This window comes from Salminus brasiliensis, chromosome 25 (genome assembly GCF_030463535.1).
Source record: "Salminus brasiliensis chromosome 25, fSalBra1.hap2, whole genome shotgun sequence".
NCBI lineage: Eukaryota > Metazoa > Chordata > Actinopteri > Characiformes > Bryconidae > Salminus > Salminus brasiliensis.
The window spans coordinates 4,449,700-4,466,664 of record NC_132902.1 but is presented as its reverse complement, the minus strand read 5'-3'; the positions used below and the strand labels follow the sequence as shown (position 1 = coordinate 4,466,664).

The window sequence follows — 16,965 nt, the reverse complement described above, 5'->3', positions numbered from 1 at the left end:
GCATTCCACTCTTCAGACGTCTGGTTCCCATCACCTCCACTGTGAACAGTTCTGACTCTGTAAGTTTCTCTAGAACAGAGCATTTCACACCAAACCACTCTGAATGACTTTACTTACATCTCAACCACTGAATTCTGCAGAAATGTTAGAAATGATGGACGTCTCTGTTGATCATCACTGGAGCAGCTGTTCTTCATTCTTCTGCTGGATTCATCTGTATATTTAAAAAAGGAGACAAAAACCTCATTAATAATCAAACTCCATAATAATTTGATCATCATAAAGTGTATTTTTCATTTGTTTAAAGATCACTTTCTTCTTCTTACCTGCTCTTGGTGATAATGTCCATGACTGATCTTTTGTCTCTTGATGACACAAATCTGTCCACCATCTTCACACAGTCCTCGTGGCTCCCCAGAAATCTCAGGGTGTTTCGAGCATGGAGTCTGGAGGAAGAATGATAAAAGGTCATTTTCAGTGCTGGCTGGTGAAGAAAACATGCTGATGGGTTCAGTTCTGACCCAATAGGTGTAAAAGCAAGCAACTGCTTACCTCACTTCCTGTGCGGAGTCCAGGGCCAGTTTGCTGATGGCAGTCAGGAACCTGCTGGTGAATTCCTTCTTGCTGGTCAGCACACGAGAAGCCCCCAACTTGTGAGAGAGCTTCTCCAGATGCAGTGCAGTGCATCTCCTCACTGCTGCGTTTCTGTGGCTGGAGAGAGGAGAGTGAACACGGTAAGATACACATCCAGCGTTTACACACAGGTGAACTCTAGACTCACCTTCTAGCAAGATCTTCTCCAAAATGTAGGAAGAGACTCAGCTGTACATCAGTGCTGCCAGTTTGTGTCTTTAGAATGACCACTGATATTGATCACATTTAGATTCCAGTTCAAATCTATTAATGAATATGGAATGTGATGTTTACCTGAATCCACCAGCCAGTAGAGCGTGCAGGACCCGGCCAGGCGAGCAGGTCTGCACCATCGTGCTGAGGGCCACCTCTACGTCCTCTTTGATAAAGTGGCTGGACTCCCCAGCCTTGTGCAGAAGGACACAGGCAGTGCCCTCCACCTCCTTGTCCATCTTCCGCTGCAGGTGGGCGTACAGGTGGGACAGGGTGGTCATGGCGGCACGAGACACCATGGAGCGCAGGTTCTTCACCTGAGACAGTGGAGACAAAAGAAGCACAGTGAGCCTCTGTCTCTAACTCAACCACTGACACTTGCTTTAGCATTAATTAGAATAATGTCATTACAGAAGCTGTTGTCCAGAGTGTGTATGAAGTGTGGGTCTTACCTCCTTGATGAGGGCCAAGCAGACGTCATGTAGCTCAGGCAGAAGAACCTCGTCATGGTGTTCCGCCAGAGCGCGCAGCACTTTCAGCCCCTCCATCTTCCTCTCCCTGTTTCAAAAGCAAGACATTAGAATGAGGTGAACACGTCTGGAAGGTGGTGTTATTACAGTAGGAATGATAAAGACTGATTCAGTCAATACACTGAACATTTAACAGCAGAGGAGCAGCAGTAGATGGAGATCATTGGGAATTCTCTTCAGACACTTTATAGACTCTCATGTTTAGAAGATTCCATCACTAATTTTATCTGGATACTCCAAAGCATTTTAGTTGTGTATTCTCAGGTAACTTCAGCTATTCTAACTCTAGTCTGAGCACTACTCTAAAACACATCACTGCTTCATTAGAACTGGATCTTAATTCTGAATGATCAGTGGAAGGGTGGTGGGTCTACTCCAGCTCACTAAAGACATACCATTCCTCATCCTGCAGCAGGTTAAATGCCTGGCCGAGTGCCAGCTCAGGCCTGTCAAGGGGCTGCTCACTAGTTAGGGCTGGGATCTCCAGCACCTCTCCTCTTCCCTGACTACCTTCAGCAAGGTGTGGAGCAGCCCTGTTGTTGACAGGCTCCTTGCTGGTTTCTGCTCCCCTACTCTGTCTAACCACGGACACATCTGGAGCAGCTGTTTGTCCTGTAGCCTCGTCTTTGATGTCTGTCCTCCTCTCCTGACTAAGTCCAGCTTCCACTGGACACTTCCTCTGCCTACCTAGGCCTACCCACCTGGGGATCTTGCTACCTGTGATTAAATAAACCCTTAGTAAATATGCCTCATTTATGTTTCTAATTTTCTAAGTTAATAAAATTGTGTCTCTGAGCTATATGGAGTTTGTGGGGATGCTGCATATGACTCCTGAGATGTAAACACTCTAGGTTAAAGACAATAGACTGTTTCAGTACTGGAACTCACCTGGTGCATCGTAGGCCTTGTTCTCTTTCTTATCCACCTTAGGTTGGGCAGCAGCAGGTGGACGAACGGGTGTGTGGACCAATGGGCGTGAAAGAAAGTCTTCAAATGAGAAAGGGTTCCCATAGGCCCTGTTCCCATCCTGAACACTAATGTTCAGACCCCTCAGTCTCGGAAACGGGCTGGTTTTGGCAGCAGCAGGTAGAGGGACAGGCGTGTGAAGAGGCGGTAATTTGAGGTTCTCCTCAACCCTGATGGAAGAGCGTTTCTGCTCTACAGCCACCTGTGAGGCACGAGCTCCGCACCGAACCCTCTGCCTTATTGGAGGCAAAGTAGAGGGTGGTGAAGGTGTCATGCTGGATTCCCCCACATTGAGGCCAGTGTGATTTGATGGCTGATCACGGCCATGGATTCGTCTGAAGATGGCCTCCTGAACTTCATCATGTCTGACATTTGGGTCGTGCATCATGAGTCTCATTTTCTCCATGTATTCCTGCCGCTTCCTCCTGATGCTCTCTCGAAGGGAGGGGGCAAGAATAATGGGTCCATCTTCAGGACTGTCCGGTTTCATCTCTGGAAGTAATTCCTGTAGATCCTGATGAGAAGTCTTCTGAGATGTGCTCTCCTCCACAGTCACACATCTACTGATTACAGTACTGAGAGACCAGCCATTAAATATGGAACGTTACGTGGGCGTGACTCGATTATGACGTCACATACGGGGGCGTGGTTCTCTGCTGCCTCCACACTATTAGGAGTGAAATATTAGGAGTGTATCATCCAGGGTTGGCTGGAAACACAATGCATGTAACAGTTTTCTGTAATCAGGATAGAAAAAAGTCCAGTTCCAGAGGAAAAAGGCAGTAATCAGATTCCAGCTCCATTCTAAAAACAGTGGGATTACTAACAGAACTACAGTAAACACTCATCACTCTGCTGATTCTCTTGTCTTTCTTCATATCTAGGAGCTAAATTTGGGGCTTAAATGCAGATTTTGCTGAGATTTGATTTCTTTAATGAGAGTTTAGCACTTTCCACAGCGCGCTGTCTCCCTTCAAGCCCCGCCTTATTTCCTAAACCCTCCAATCACTGCTTAGCAACCGTTGTTCTGCAGGACTCCTTCAGCGCTGTTCAGCTCGAGCTCCTGTTTCCGCGGATAGAGTTTGAAGGTGAAGCTCCAGTTCTAGTCATAAGATGTGTCTGGGGGACACAGAGAGCCTGACAGACTGAAGGAGGCTGTTTTCTCCCCGTTTCCAAAAACAACAGCTCATTTGAAAAAGTCAGCTCTGGACTCGTCTGTGGTAAACCTCCCCATGAGCTGAACACACACACCTTAACCAGAGACAGCTGTGTTCACTCAGAGGTGAGTCGTTTGATCTGCTGTTTAGTTGCTAATTTGAGCTGCTTTGACTGAATAAGAAGCTGTGTATGAAAGCACTTGTGGAAAAAGTCGTAGAACCCAGGCGTAGTTTTAGCGGACATGCTAAAAGTTCCTCTTGCTGAAGCGTTCAAATCTTTCTTTACTTGAAATGGATGAGCTGCTTTTACCACGTTGGCTTTGCAGTAACTTTCTGAAGTAGATGAAGTAAATGAGCTCCTCCAGCTGAAGCCCAGTAGAGCAGCAGGGACATCTGATGTCTTCACACATTGCTGCCCCCCAGTGATCAGATCAGGTCATTACATCTGTGATTGGAAGATGTGTTGGTTGATTCTCTGCTTTGGTTTTATTATTGTTTAGATTGTAAAGCATTAATCCATTATTGTAGGCTGTGTTCAATCATCTCTTCATGTTTTAAAGCTCCATCCTCTCCCTGCTGTCACTGCAGTGTTGTAGAAGAGCAGATGCTGCACAGTGGAGGAACCAGGAAGAAATAAACATTAAAAACTAAACCAAAAGCTGCTTCACAATTTTATTTCTGATGGTCTTTTTGTAAAACACTGTTCAGAGTAATAAATCACACAAGGTAAAGCAGAAACACAAAAATATCAGCAAATATAACCAATAACATTAAATGATAAAAACTGCAGAATAATAAAAATATGAGAAGCTTTTTAAACAGTTTCTCATTGAATGAAATGAATGTGCTGAACATAAAACATATGAATGTAAAATAAAGTGAATTGAAGATGAAAATGAAGTGTTTCTAACATGTAAATCTGCTTTAGAGCCTCTAAAGTCTGTTAATACTGGACTCTGATTTCCTCTTTTGGGCAGTACCCGTAGAGGACAGGAGGGGGAGCCACTGTTACAGTTATTTGGTCAGTCTGACAGCAGTCTCTGCTCTCCTCCAGTGTGTGAGAATGAGGTTAAACTGCAGCTATATTTGTAGACAGTCACTTAAACCTGACAATTTCAGCCCTGACCATGACCTCTGAACCCAAAAGGAGAGAAGTGTCAGATGATCAGAAGGACAGGGCTCTCCCAGGCCTCTTCATTTCCCTCTACATTTAGCCTGAAGACTTCATTAGTCAGTTTGAATATGAAAGGTCAGGCATTCAATATTCAATAATGTACCAATAACAGTTTCTGTGTGGAGATGCTGACCTTGAAGCCCTGAGGCCTGAAAAGCCTTAAACTGGGCGTCTTGTGGGGAGTCAATCTACATAAACAAAGATTTGACTCTAGAAATAACTTCATTCTGAATAAATGACTCTTAATCTTGGGTACAGCTCATGTAAGAAGTTCCCTCTCCAATCACAAGGCTGATGTGGCTTGTTCTGCTCACACCTTTAACTATAACCTAAACGTTCTCCACCGTTTCACCTCTAAAGCTAAAGCTAACCCAACCACTCAGAACTCCCAGAATTCAGTTCAGAGTCTCTGTTCAGGTTTATCAGCACAGACTGATTTTGGCCTTCTAAAAATCTCCAGTAAAATAAAGGGATTATTGACGGTCAGTCACCTGGTAAAAACTGAGGAGTGTTTATGAACATTGATTAAAAGTCTGGAAGAGCCGAGACTGAACGTCAGTCACGTGACTGATTCTAGAAGAATACACAACTTTTCAGCTTCAGCTAAACGGTCACTGCAGACACTCTGTGTGTTCGACTGATGTGTTGAACACGGGACTGAGAGTAAAGAAGGGTAAATGTTCTCACTCTAATGACTGATGGTGTGAAAAGCTGCTCTCTCATCTACTTGACTCTTTGACTTCCTGTTTCAGGACCATTTACCAAAGATACCATTAGTGAGTCAGTGTACAGCTGCATGCAGAACTTTGAGCACCCCTGGTCAGATTACATGATTTTATTGATTTTGAACTGAAAATAAGTTCAGATTCTGTACAGAGACACTTCTGCACTTTTTAATACACACTTACTGATTATATACTGAACTGATCTCACACCTGACTGACCAGAGCTCCTAAACACAGAGACAGAGAACTGAAGTCCAGATGTACTGTCTGATGCTGGACACAGGAGAGGTCAAGTCTGAAATCAGGACATTTCTAACTCCTACTTTAAATGCAATAAGAGAAAAGCTGATTGTACTTGAAGGTGTTTATATTTACTCAAGAATATAAAAACAGGAAGTGGCTAAAGGAGGAGGTGTGATGACCGCATGCACAAACACGTCTTCAGGGTCTCGGCCTGCTTTGCTCACTAGTAAGATCAGAAGGTATGAGGACAGGGTGAGTAACAGCACACTAATCTGAGATGAACTCAGTTACAGCTGGGAGCTAAAAGAGTGAGTCTGCTTGACCATTTATTTTAGTCAGAGTTTGTTCTTTTCTTCTTTATTAGTGAAATTTTCTCTAATCTACTCTGAATCTATCGGCTACTGATCAGACCCTCGAGTATCAGCGGTCATGTCTTACCAGATGTCAGGAGGTTTTACAGCAGCAGTGATCCTCGTCTTATTAGCAGGTAAACTTTTACATTTTACTGTGTTTATGTGCTTGTGTTTTACTACAGTTACTGTGTGTAGATGAACACACCAGTCTGGTTAAAGGTGCAATAGAATGCATTAGAAAGCAGGAGTATCTGAAGTGGTTCTTTGGTGTGTAAATAGTAAGTATGTGACTTTGGTTGGGGACAGATGTGGTTTTACAAACCTATTTACAATCCTGTGTTTTGGCCTCAGATGAAAAAAATCTTTTATGGAGGGCTTGTGAATAATTTGATAAGCTCTGCTCTGATTGGCTGTTTTTGTCACCATATGGGCTCACACAATAGCCACAGAGCATACCATACACTCTAATACCAGCACAGCTTTGTTTTTAGCACTCCGACAAGAGGACTGTAAATATTTTAGCGTCTGTACATTTCAGACAACCCTCTCGTGTCTCTAGATTGTAGACTGTAGCACTGTGGCGTTTTGAGGATGTTTGATATTTGAGTGTTCATTGGTGGAATGCATTTAAAATTGTGATTTATTTAAATATCTAACAAACAAAGTAAGTTGTGAGTCCTGGAGTACAGCATGGGTCAGAGGATAGAGTCCTAATTACTGTTGCCAAATGTGTACGTCATCAAATCTGCTCAAACTACAGTTAGAAATGCACCTCGGTCAGACTGCCACAATCTGAGCTGTTGATGTTGGCTGGAGTTGGCTGCCCACCTCTCTGGATGTGTGTATGCTCACTGCCCCTAGTTCAGTAGTGTGTATGTGTGTTCACTACCACAGATGGGTAAAATGCAGAGGACACATTTCGCTGTACATAGTACAGTGACAAATATGTGCACCTTTACCTTTACCTTTTTTACTTTTTCAAAAATGTGATCTCTCCAAATATTCAACAGAAATGCACCAATCATCCAGAAATGCACATTATGGGTGTTTGTATTCTAACCCATGTTGAGCTCCACATCCACTATTTTACACTGCTCTGTTGCTCTGTGGTTATCACGTGATCATACCACCACCCAACTTCACACATTACTGTGTTGTCACCCATAGCAACAGTAGCAGTACTAACCACACTGTGGTCACTCTGCCAGTAAGAGCACAAGAGTTCCCCCCCCCTCATATCTGAATATGTGTGTGTGTGTGTGTGTGTGTGTGTGTGTGTGTTGCAGGAGTTGATGCTCAGCACAGTGTAACTCTCTCCTCTCAGAGTCTCTGTGCTGTTACTGGATCTACAGTAAAAATCTCCTGCAAATATACAACACCTGATTCCTCCAGTGTCAGAGAGAGAGAGTGGATCCACAGCTCTGATGGAGAAGAACGAGTCCTGAGCAAAGATCCAGAATTCTCAGCGCGGGTTTCTGTAAGTACATGGTGGAATGGATGTGAGCTGACAGTGAGGGATGTGAAAGTGAGCGACTCTGGAGTTTATAACTTTAGATTTAGAACATCAAGCAGTAACTGGATATCAGCCTCATCTGGAGTTCAGCTCACTGTTACAGGTACACACACACACACACACACTCGCTCACTCAGAGTCTCTGTGCTTTCACATTAGATGTGATTTTAAAAATGTTTCAATATAATTTGTGTGTGTGTGTGTGTGTGTGTGTGTGTGTGTGTGTGTAGATTTGCAGGTGGAGGTGGATCCTCAGACTGTAGGACAGAGGCAGGTGAAACTGACCTGTAGCTCCTTCTGCAGCCTCGGTACAAACCTGTACTACAACTGGTACAGGAACAGACAGCGCCAGACTGGATATGATGCCTCCATTGTGCTCGACTCCACCAGACCATCTGATGAGGGCAGCTACTATTGTGAGGTGTACATCAGCAGTCAGTGGAAACAGTCTCCTGCAGTGTGTAAGTTTCAGTAAAAACTATGATGATCTATAATCTAGTTATTATTTTCCTTCATGTTCTGTCAGTGATCTTCAGAGTAAAGAAAGAGCTTTTAAACCATTTCACCCATTTCACTACTATGGGTGTATGAACAGATTTTTGGAGGGGACCCCTACTTTCTTTAAAAATGTATTTTGCCCACACACTTATTTACCCAAACAATAAAACCATATAAAAGATGAAAAAACAGAAAACATAAATGTGATCATGATCAGCAGCATCTGGAGCTACAGGCACATGTTCTGCTAGAGCTACTGCTTCTGTAACAGTGTTTGAATTACAGGGAAGTGAAGAAGACATTATTTATAACAGTACACAGTCTAATGCAAAAGTTTGGACACAAGTTTGGCTAATTAACACATTTTGTCTTTATTTATTTTATTGAAAAGTAGTAAACACAACCTCTGTAGGCTCTCTTTATCTCTTTATCAAGACTTTTACATTTTCAGATCAGTTAGTGAAGTTTGAAGTAAACCATAACATTTCTGACTGTAGTTTATCCTTTACTGTATTAATTAACAAATCTTTATAATCTATCTAATGAATCTAAACTAATTGAGTCACTTCACAGCAGACAGACAGACAAAAGACCCTACACAGAGTGTAGTGCTCATCATTGGTATCATTTATTGTGTGTGTGTGTGTGTGTGTGTGTGTGTGTGTGTGTGTGTGTGTGTGTGTGTTCCAGGTGTGCTGGGTAAACAGTGCTGGGGTGTGACTTACATTGCTGAACGTGTGTGTGCCCTGAAAGGATCATCAGTTAATCTCTCCTGCTCTTATAAATACCCTGGAGGACTCACAGTGACTAAATCAGTGTGGTTCATTAAAGAGCAGAGTGGTGCTGAACCTGTGGATGTGAGAGAGGATGAGGAGTATCAGGGCCGAGTGCAGAACAGACAGAGCTCCCAGAATCACTGTAGTATGAGAATCACTGACCTGAGAGAGAGAGACGCTCAGACCTACAGATTCAGATTCTACACTGATGGAGGCAAATATACTGGACAACCTGGAGTCACTCTGTCTGTCACAGGTAGAGCTGCACTCTATTAAATAAGTTTAGTTTATTAATTATTAATATTCTGTAAATGAAAAGAACACCAGACCTTTTTTAAACTCTCCTGCAGATCTGAAGATTACAGTGTCAGACACAGAGAGTAGAGGAAAGAAGCTGACCTGCAGCAGCACCTGCACTCTGCCTAAGTACCACACTTACATCTGGTACAAGAACGGACAGAGTGAGTCTCACTGCAGATCTGCCTCCTGCTCTGTAGCTGTGGTCAGTGGAGCGGTCAACTACAGCTGTGCTGTTGAAGGCCACAAGAGCCTACTCTCTCCTCCAGTGTGTGAGTGGACATTTTTACACTTACTAATAATCTAATCTTCTATCACATGTTAATACTAACAACTGTAACATGATTATTTACCACCTTTCCAACCAGACTCTCCCAGAAACACCAGAGCAGTGCTGGTTTCCTCTGGAGAGAGAGAGGAGGGAGAGTCAGTGACTCTGAGCTGCAGCAGTGATGCAGACCCTCCTGTTCTCTCCTACTCCTGGTTTAAGCAGAGAGCAGCTGCAGACACACCGCTGACAACAGGCCAGAATTACAGCATCACCAACATCAGCTCCCAGCACAGTGGACTCTACTACTGCACCGCTCACAACCAGCTAGGACATCACAGCTCTACACCCGTTCATCTGGATGTAAAAGGTAAGCAGCAGTCTGCAGTGACTGTGTTCAGTCAGGATGTGTAATTACTGGTGAATTAGCTGTTGTTCTCCTGATCAGATTGAATGAACTGATTCTGTTCAAACACTCAGCTGAGTTGTTGGAGCAGCGTGCTGTTTGGGGAGCTGTTTGGGGAGCTGTTGGAGTGGTCCCTGTTCTGCTTCTCTCTCTCACTGCTGTTCTGTGCATTAAGTGAGTGACAGTATTGTTTATATTTATCTCTGAATCTCTGAAGCTGCATTAAACATCATATTAACCTCAACTTTAACCTCAAATACAAGCTTTTATGATCTACAGAACTCAAAACTCTAACTGGCCTTTTTGTTTAACCTGTGTGATCAGGAGGAGGAGAGGAGCAGAGAGAGACACACATATTCAGGTACTGAGAGAGGATTTCACTTTCTTTCTCTCTACATCCTCCTATAAAGCTGCTACTGAATAAAGACTGAAGTTGTGTTCTCCTCATCTCTCTCTAAAAGACCCCAAATCCTGCAGACCCCACATACACAGCTCTCAACCCCACCACCATCAGCTCAGACTATGATACTCTACAGGTATGTCTACAGTCTTTATGCCTTTGTGTGTGTGTGTGTGTGTGTTTTACACTGCAGAGTGTTTAGTTTTCTTTTTTGTCTCCAGTGTGTTGGAGACTCTCCCAGTGACACATACTCAACCTTAAACCCTGCAACCATGACGTCTGATTATGAGTATCTGACAGTAAGTCTGCAGTTTATTTATTTGTTTGCAAATGTGTGTGTGTGTGTGTGTGTGTGTGTGTGTGTGTGTGTGTGTGTTTCTGTAGTTGGAATATATAACAATGTGTGTGTGTTTCCAGGCTGTTCGTCCTCATTGAGAGATGAGAAATGCTTCAGAAATGAAGGATAAACGGCTGTGCTACATCACTGTATTCTCCACCATCGGCAGCACCAGCAGCACTTAAAGACACACAGGAGAGGAGTTTGGTGATCATAACAAAGCAGATTCTGCTTTAAAGGAACAGTCCACCACCTTTGTTCCCAGCTTGTTTCCCAGCTGATCTTTCCTGCATTGTGTAAATAACTGTTCCAGAATCAGTCAGTTCTGCCAGTTCAGTAGAAGCAGACTCTGGATGCTTTGAAACATGTTTGAATCTTATTGACATTTAATGTTTATGATTCAGTTTATTGTGGATTGATTGTTTAAAACATTGCATTAAAATCTGCCTTTTTTAAGCAGGTCTGAAAAACTGAGGTTCTGCTCAGATAAATGTTCTTTAGTCCTCCTCAGAGCTGCAGATTGATTTAATGAAGGCTTAGTAATAAGCTGCTGTGTTGAACCAGGTGTGTTAACAGAGGGGGAGTGATGGTCTCTGTGGTGCTGTAGTTCTGAGTTTTAGTATTACTCTGAGGACATACTGGTGTCTATAAACACTGACATGCTGAAACAGTAGTGGAGTGTGGAAGTCCGTGTTTGGTCATTATTTCACCTACATTAGCCTTGTAGCTCCAGTGCTAAACTTCTATTGATGAGAGAGAGACTGATGTAGTTTAATTAGAGTTTATTAGATGTTGCTGCTTCCTGCAGAATTAAATGGTTAAGATGTAAACAGAGTCATTCAGAGTGGTTTGGTGTGAAATGCTCTGTTCTAGAGAAACTAACAGAGTCAGAACTGCTTACAGTGGAGGTGACAGGAACCTGACGTCATGCACAACAGCATGTGAAATTGTGAAATTGAAGTGTTGCTTCCTAAGTGGACAGTTTGATTTCACAGAAGTTTGATTTACTTGGATTTACTTACCCTTTACTTGGTTATATTGTGTTGTTTAAGTGTTCCCTTTATGTTTTTTTAGCAGTGTATATATATATATATGATGGGAAACTCATGGTCTTACTGACCAAGTGGCCTTAGTGTTAAGTACTGCTGCAGTTGCTATGGGTATATATAGTATACAGTAATTATAATGATATGAGTACACACTGTAATGATAAACATTGTAAATCTCTTAAAACAGGGTAAAAAAGCAGAGGAATGTGAAAGTTTACCTGTCAGTAAAACAAGGATCACTGCTGCTGTAATATTCACTGATGTTCTGGAAGACATGATGACATCATCATTCAGAAAAATCATAATAAACTTTACATGATAAAAAAAAAACATCTTAAACATATAAAAACAGATCAGATCTGCTGCTGAGCTCAGTCCTGCTCACTCTGCTTGTAAGCAGGTCTGATCACGGTTCTCATCAAGTGAGCAAAGGCAGCAGTGTGTTGTGCCCTTTGTACAGAGTCTCCTCATCACACCTCCTTCTCTTCTGGTTTTCTCTGCACTCAGTAACAGAAACACGTCCAGGTGTCAGAAGCATTTACTCTTTATTCAGTCTTAGAGTCCTAATTTTTTTGGCAAATTTTTTTAATGCCCCCTGAATTTACAAACATTCATGTGAAAAAGTTCACCCTTTTTGGATTCCATGATTTTACGTGTCAGGAAATAAAAAATAAAACATTTGCATCTGAACAAACTTCTGGTACAATGTATGTTGGACAGACAGGACCAAGGTGTAGATATTTGGTCACAATGCCAAATTCATCCAAAACGAGGTCATACAGAAAACCATTACTTTAAGGGCTAAATCTAATGCTAGATCAATTACAGCAATTCTTTAGTTTAATTTCTTTTTTTCTGTTTTCAGAATTTCTTTGTTTTAACAGACTGTTAAATTCAGTCAAGCTCCTCAGTGTATCTGATAGAGCAGCTTCGACTACAGTCAGTCATTCATTTAGGCCCTGTATTTATTACGAGAGTTTTAATGGAGGGCTGTGGAGTTTAATACTAAGCAGAGACTCAAGAGAACTGGAGTGAAATGTCCCAACTAAGCTCCACATTTACATTCCAACATTCCAAGGTTATTGATCACATGTCTCTGAAGTTTGACATTTTGAACCATTAAAATACTTATAGTCAGCTACTCATCATATTTTCCATCCATGAAACACGTTAATGCTCAATAGTGCACAAAGATGCTCCTTTAATATATCTGATATGACTAAAATGCATTCATTTTCAGTGAGCATATACAGTGAGTCCAAGAAGTATTTGATCCCTTGCTGATTTTCTTTGTTTGCCCACTAATAAAGACACTATCCTTCTGCACTTTTAATGGTAGATATATTCTAACATGGAGAGACAGAATATCAAGACAAAAATCCAGAATATAATTTTAAAGAATATATTTTAATTAATTTGTATTTCAATGAGGAAAATAAGTATTTGATCCCTCTTGCCAAACACACTCAATACTTAGTGGCAAAGCCTTTGTTTGCAAGCACAGCGGTGAGACGTTTGTTGTAGTTAACCACAAGTTTAGCACACACACCAGGGGGAATTTTGGCCCACTCTTCTTTGCAGATCCTCTCTAAATCATGAAGGTTGGTGGGCTGTCGCTTGGCAACTCTGACCTTCAGCTCCCTCCATAGATTTTCGATCGGATTGAGGTCTGGCGACTGGCTGGGCCACTCCATGACCTTAATGTGATTTTTCTTGAGCCAATCCTTTGTTGCCTTTGCTGTATGTTTAGGGTCGTTATCATGTTGGAAGACCCAACCACGGCCCATTTTCAGATCCCTGGCAGAGGGGAGGAGGTTGTCCCTCAGGATTGTGCGGTACATGGCTCCATCCATCTTCCCAGTGATGCGGTGAAGTAGCCCTGTACCCTTGGCAGAGAAACACCCCCAAAACATTATGCTTCCACCTCCATGCTTGACGGTGGGCACAGTGTTCTTGGGGTCATAGGCAGCATTTTTCTTCCTCCACACATGGCGGGTGGAGTTGAGGCCAAAAAGTTCAATTTTGGTCTCGTCTGACCACAAAACCTTCTCCCAATAACTTGGTTCATCTTTCAAATGATCATTGGCATACTTGAGGCGCGCCTCCACATGTGCTCTCTTCAGCAGGGGTACCTTTCGGGCACTGCAGGATGTGAATCCATTGTTGCGCAAAGTGTTGCCAATTGTTTCCTTGCAAACTGTGGTCCCAGCTGCCTTCAGGTCATTTGCTAACTCCTGCCGAGTGGTTGCAGGACGATTTCTGACTGTTCTCAGCATCATTGCCACCCCACGAGGCGAAATCTTCTTTGGAGCACCGGGCCGAGGTCTGTTGATTGTCATGTTATACTCTTTAAACTTTCTGATAATTGCACCAATAGTTGTTACTTTCACATCCAACACCTTACTAATCTTTTTGTAGCCCATTCCAGCTTTGTGAAGGTCAACAATTCTGACTCTGAGGTCCTGTGACAGCTCTTTGGTTTTACCCATGTTGGAGACTTGAAATCTGTGTGATCTGTCTGATTCTGTGGACAGGTGTTTTTCACACAAGTGATTAGTGAGAACAGGTGGCTTCAGGTCAGGTAACAAGTTGATTGGGAGTGTCTAACTGGTCTGTAAAAGCCAGAACTGCTAATGAATACTAAGGGATCAAATACTTATTTCACTCCATGAAATACAAATCAATTAATATATATTCCTTAGATTTATTTTCTGGATTTTCTTTTTAATATTCTGTCTCTCCATGTAAGAATACATCTACCATTAAAAGTATAGAATGATCATGTCTTTATTAGTGGGCCAACGAAGAAAATCAGCAAGGGATCAAATACTTCTTGGACTCACTGTATGCAGCTGAAACAGGCAGCCTTGCGCATCCCAACATTTTTCAACATTTTAATAAAACATTATCCTCATTATGGATTTTAGAAAAATGTTTTTGGGGAGGTGGGGTAGTGCACTATAGGTCACTGTGGCACGGCCTAAGCTTTTGGCCATAGGAGGAGAGCAGAGACTCCAGTCAGACTGACCAAATAACTGTAACAGTGGCTCCCCCTCCTGTCCTCTACGGGTACTGCACAAAAGAGGAATTCAGAGTCCAGATGTGAAGCAGCTCATCCATTTCAAGTAAAGAAAGATTTGAACGCTTCAGCAAGAGGAACTTTTAGCATGTCCGCTAAAACTACGCCTGGGTTCTACGACTTTTTCCACAAGTGCTTTCATACACAGCTTCTTATTCAGTCAAAGCAGCTCAAATTAGCAACTAAACAGCAGATCAAACGACTCACCTCTGAGTGAACACAGCTGTCTCTGGTTAAGGTGTGTGTGTTCAGCTCATGGGGAGGTTTACCACAGACGAGTCCAGAGCTGACTTTTTCAAATGAGCTGTTGTTTTTGGAAACGGGGAGAAAACAGCCTCCTTCAGTCTGTCAGGCTCTCTGTGTCCCCCAGACACATCTTATGACTAGAACTGGAGCTTCACCTTCAAACTCTATCCGCGGAAACAGGAGCTCGAGCTGAACAGCGCTGAAGGAGTCCTGCAGAACAACGGTTGCTAAGCAGTGATTGGAGGGTTTAGGAAATAAGGCGGGGCTTGAAGGGAGACAGCGCGCTGTGGAAAGTGCTAAACTCTCATTAAAGAAATCAAATCTCAGCAAAATCTGCATTTAAGCCCCAAATTTAGCTCCTAGATATGAAGAAAGACAAGAGAATCAGCAGAGTGATGAGTGTTTACTGTAGTTCTGTTAGTAATCCCACTGTTTTTAGAATGGAGCTGGAATCTGATTACTGCCTTTTTCCTCTGGAACTGGACTTTTTTCTATCCTGATTACAGAAAACTGTTACATGCATTGTGTTTCCAGCCAACCCTGGATGATACACTCCTAATATTTCACTCCTAATAGTGTGGAGGCAGCAGCTTTATCAGATGACCACGCCCCCGTGTGTGACGTCATAATAGAGTCACGCCCACGTAACGTTCCATATTTAATGGCTGGTCTCTCAGTACTGTAACCAGTAGATGTGTGACTGTGGAGGAGAGCACATCTCAGAAGACTTCTCATCAGGATCTACAGAAGATGGAAGAGGAAGATGGACCCATTATTCTTGCCCCCTCCCTTCGAGAGAGCATCAGGAGGAAGCGGCAGGAATACATGGAGAAAATGAGACTCATGATGAACGACCCAAATGTAGACATTCAGGAGTCTCGCATGGACCCTTCACCTCCCTGCAGTTTTCCTCCTATAAGGCAGAGGGTCCGAGTTCAAGCCCCACAGGTGGTGAAAGAACAGACTGAGGACCTGAAATTTCCTGTTCTCCACACCCCTGTCCCTCCACCTGCTCCTGCCAAGTCCAGCAGGTTTCCAACACTGAGGGGCTTGAACATTAGGGCTCAGGATGGGAACAGGGCCTATGGGAACTCTTTCTCACTTGAGGAGTTCCTTTCACGCCCCCTGGTCCACACACCTGTCCCTCCACCTGCTACTGCGAAAACCAGCAGATTTCCCAGGTTAGGAGCCCTGAACATGGAGACCAAGGATGGCAACAAGGAGTTCCTTTCACGCCCTGTTCTCCAAACACCTGTTCCTCCACCTTCTGCTGCCCAGTCTAAGGTGGATAAGAAAGAGTCCAGCGCCTACAATGCACCGGGTAAGTTACATTACTTTTAAAAAATAGTTTTAGTCTTTTACCTAGAGTATTTACATCTAATTTAACCAATTAAGCATGGCAAAATCCTGTTATGATTTTATAATGAAAATTACAAAAAACAATGTAACATTTTCAGTGCTCTAAAATGCTCTAACCATGTTCACGTAATCACAGGTAGCAAGATCCCCAGGTGGGTAGGCCTAGGTAGGCAGAGGGATGAGTCTAGACTAAGGCAGGAAAGGACAGGACGCCAGGTGGATATTGCAGCTGCTCCTGATGTGTCTGTGGTCAGACAGAACAAGGGAGCAGAAACCAGCAAGGAGCCTGTCAACAACAGGGCTGCTCCACACCTTGCTGAAGGTAGTCAGGGAAGAGGAGAGGTGCTAGAGATCCCAGCCCTGACTAGTGAGCAGCCCATTGACAGGCCTGAGCTGGCACTCGGCCAGGCATTTAACCTGCTACAGAATGAGGAATGGTATGTCTTTAGTGAGCTGGAGTAGACCCACCACCCTTCCACTGATCATTCAGAATTAAGATCCAGGTCTAATGGAGCAGTGATGTGTTTTAGAGTAGTGCTCAGACTAGAGTTAGAATAGCTGAAGTTACCTGAGAATATACAACTAAAATGCTTTGGAGTATCCAGATAAAATTAGTGATGGAATCTTCTAAACATCAGAGTCTATAAAGTGTCTGAAGAGAATTCCCAATGATCTCCATCTACTGCTGCTCCTCTGCTGTTAAATGTTCAGTGTATTGACTGAATCAGTCTTTATCATTCCTA

General features: G+C 43.0%; 1 protein-coding gene across 1 annotated transcript; it reads left to right on the top strand.

Annotated features, from left to right (window-relative positions):
- The first annotated feature begins 6,070 nt into the window (after positions 1–6,070).
- LOC140547753 (uncharacterized) lies at positions 6,071–9,760 on the top strand. Its single transcript, XM_072670889.1, has 5 exons — positions 6,071–6,128; positions 7,738–7,968; positions 8,696–9,037; positions 9,132–9,346; positions 9,569–9,760. The coding sequence occupies exons 1-5, from the start codon at positions 6,071–6,073 to the stop codon at positions 9,758–9,760; spliced, it is 1,038 nt and encodes a 345-aa protein (XP_072526990.1).
- The last annotated feature ends 7,205 nt before the right edge of the window (positions 9,761–16,965 follow it).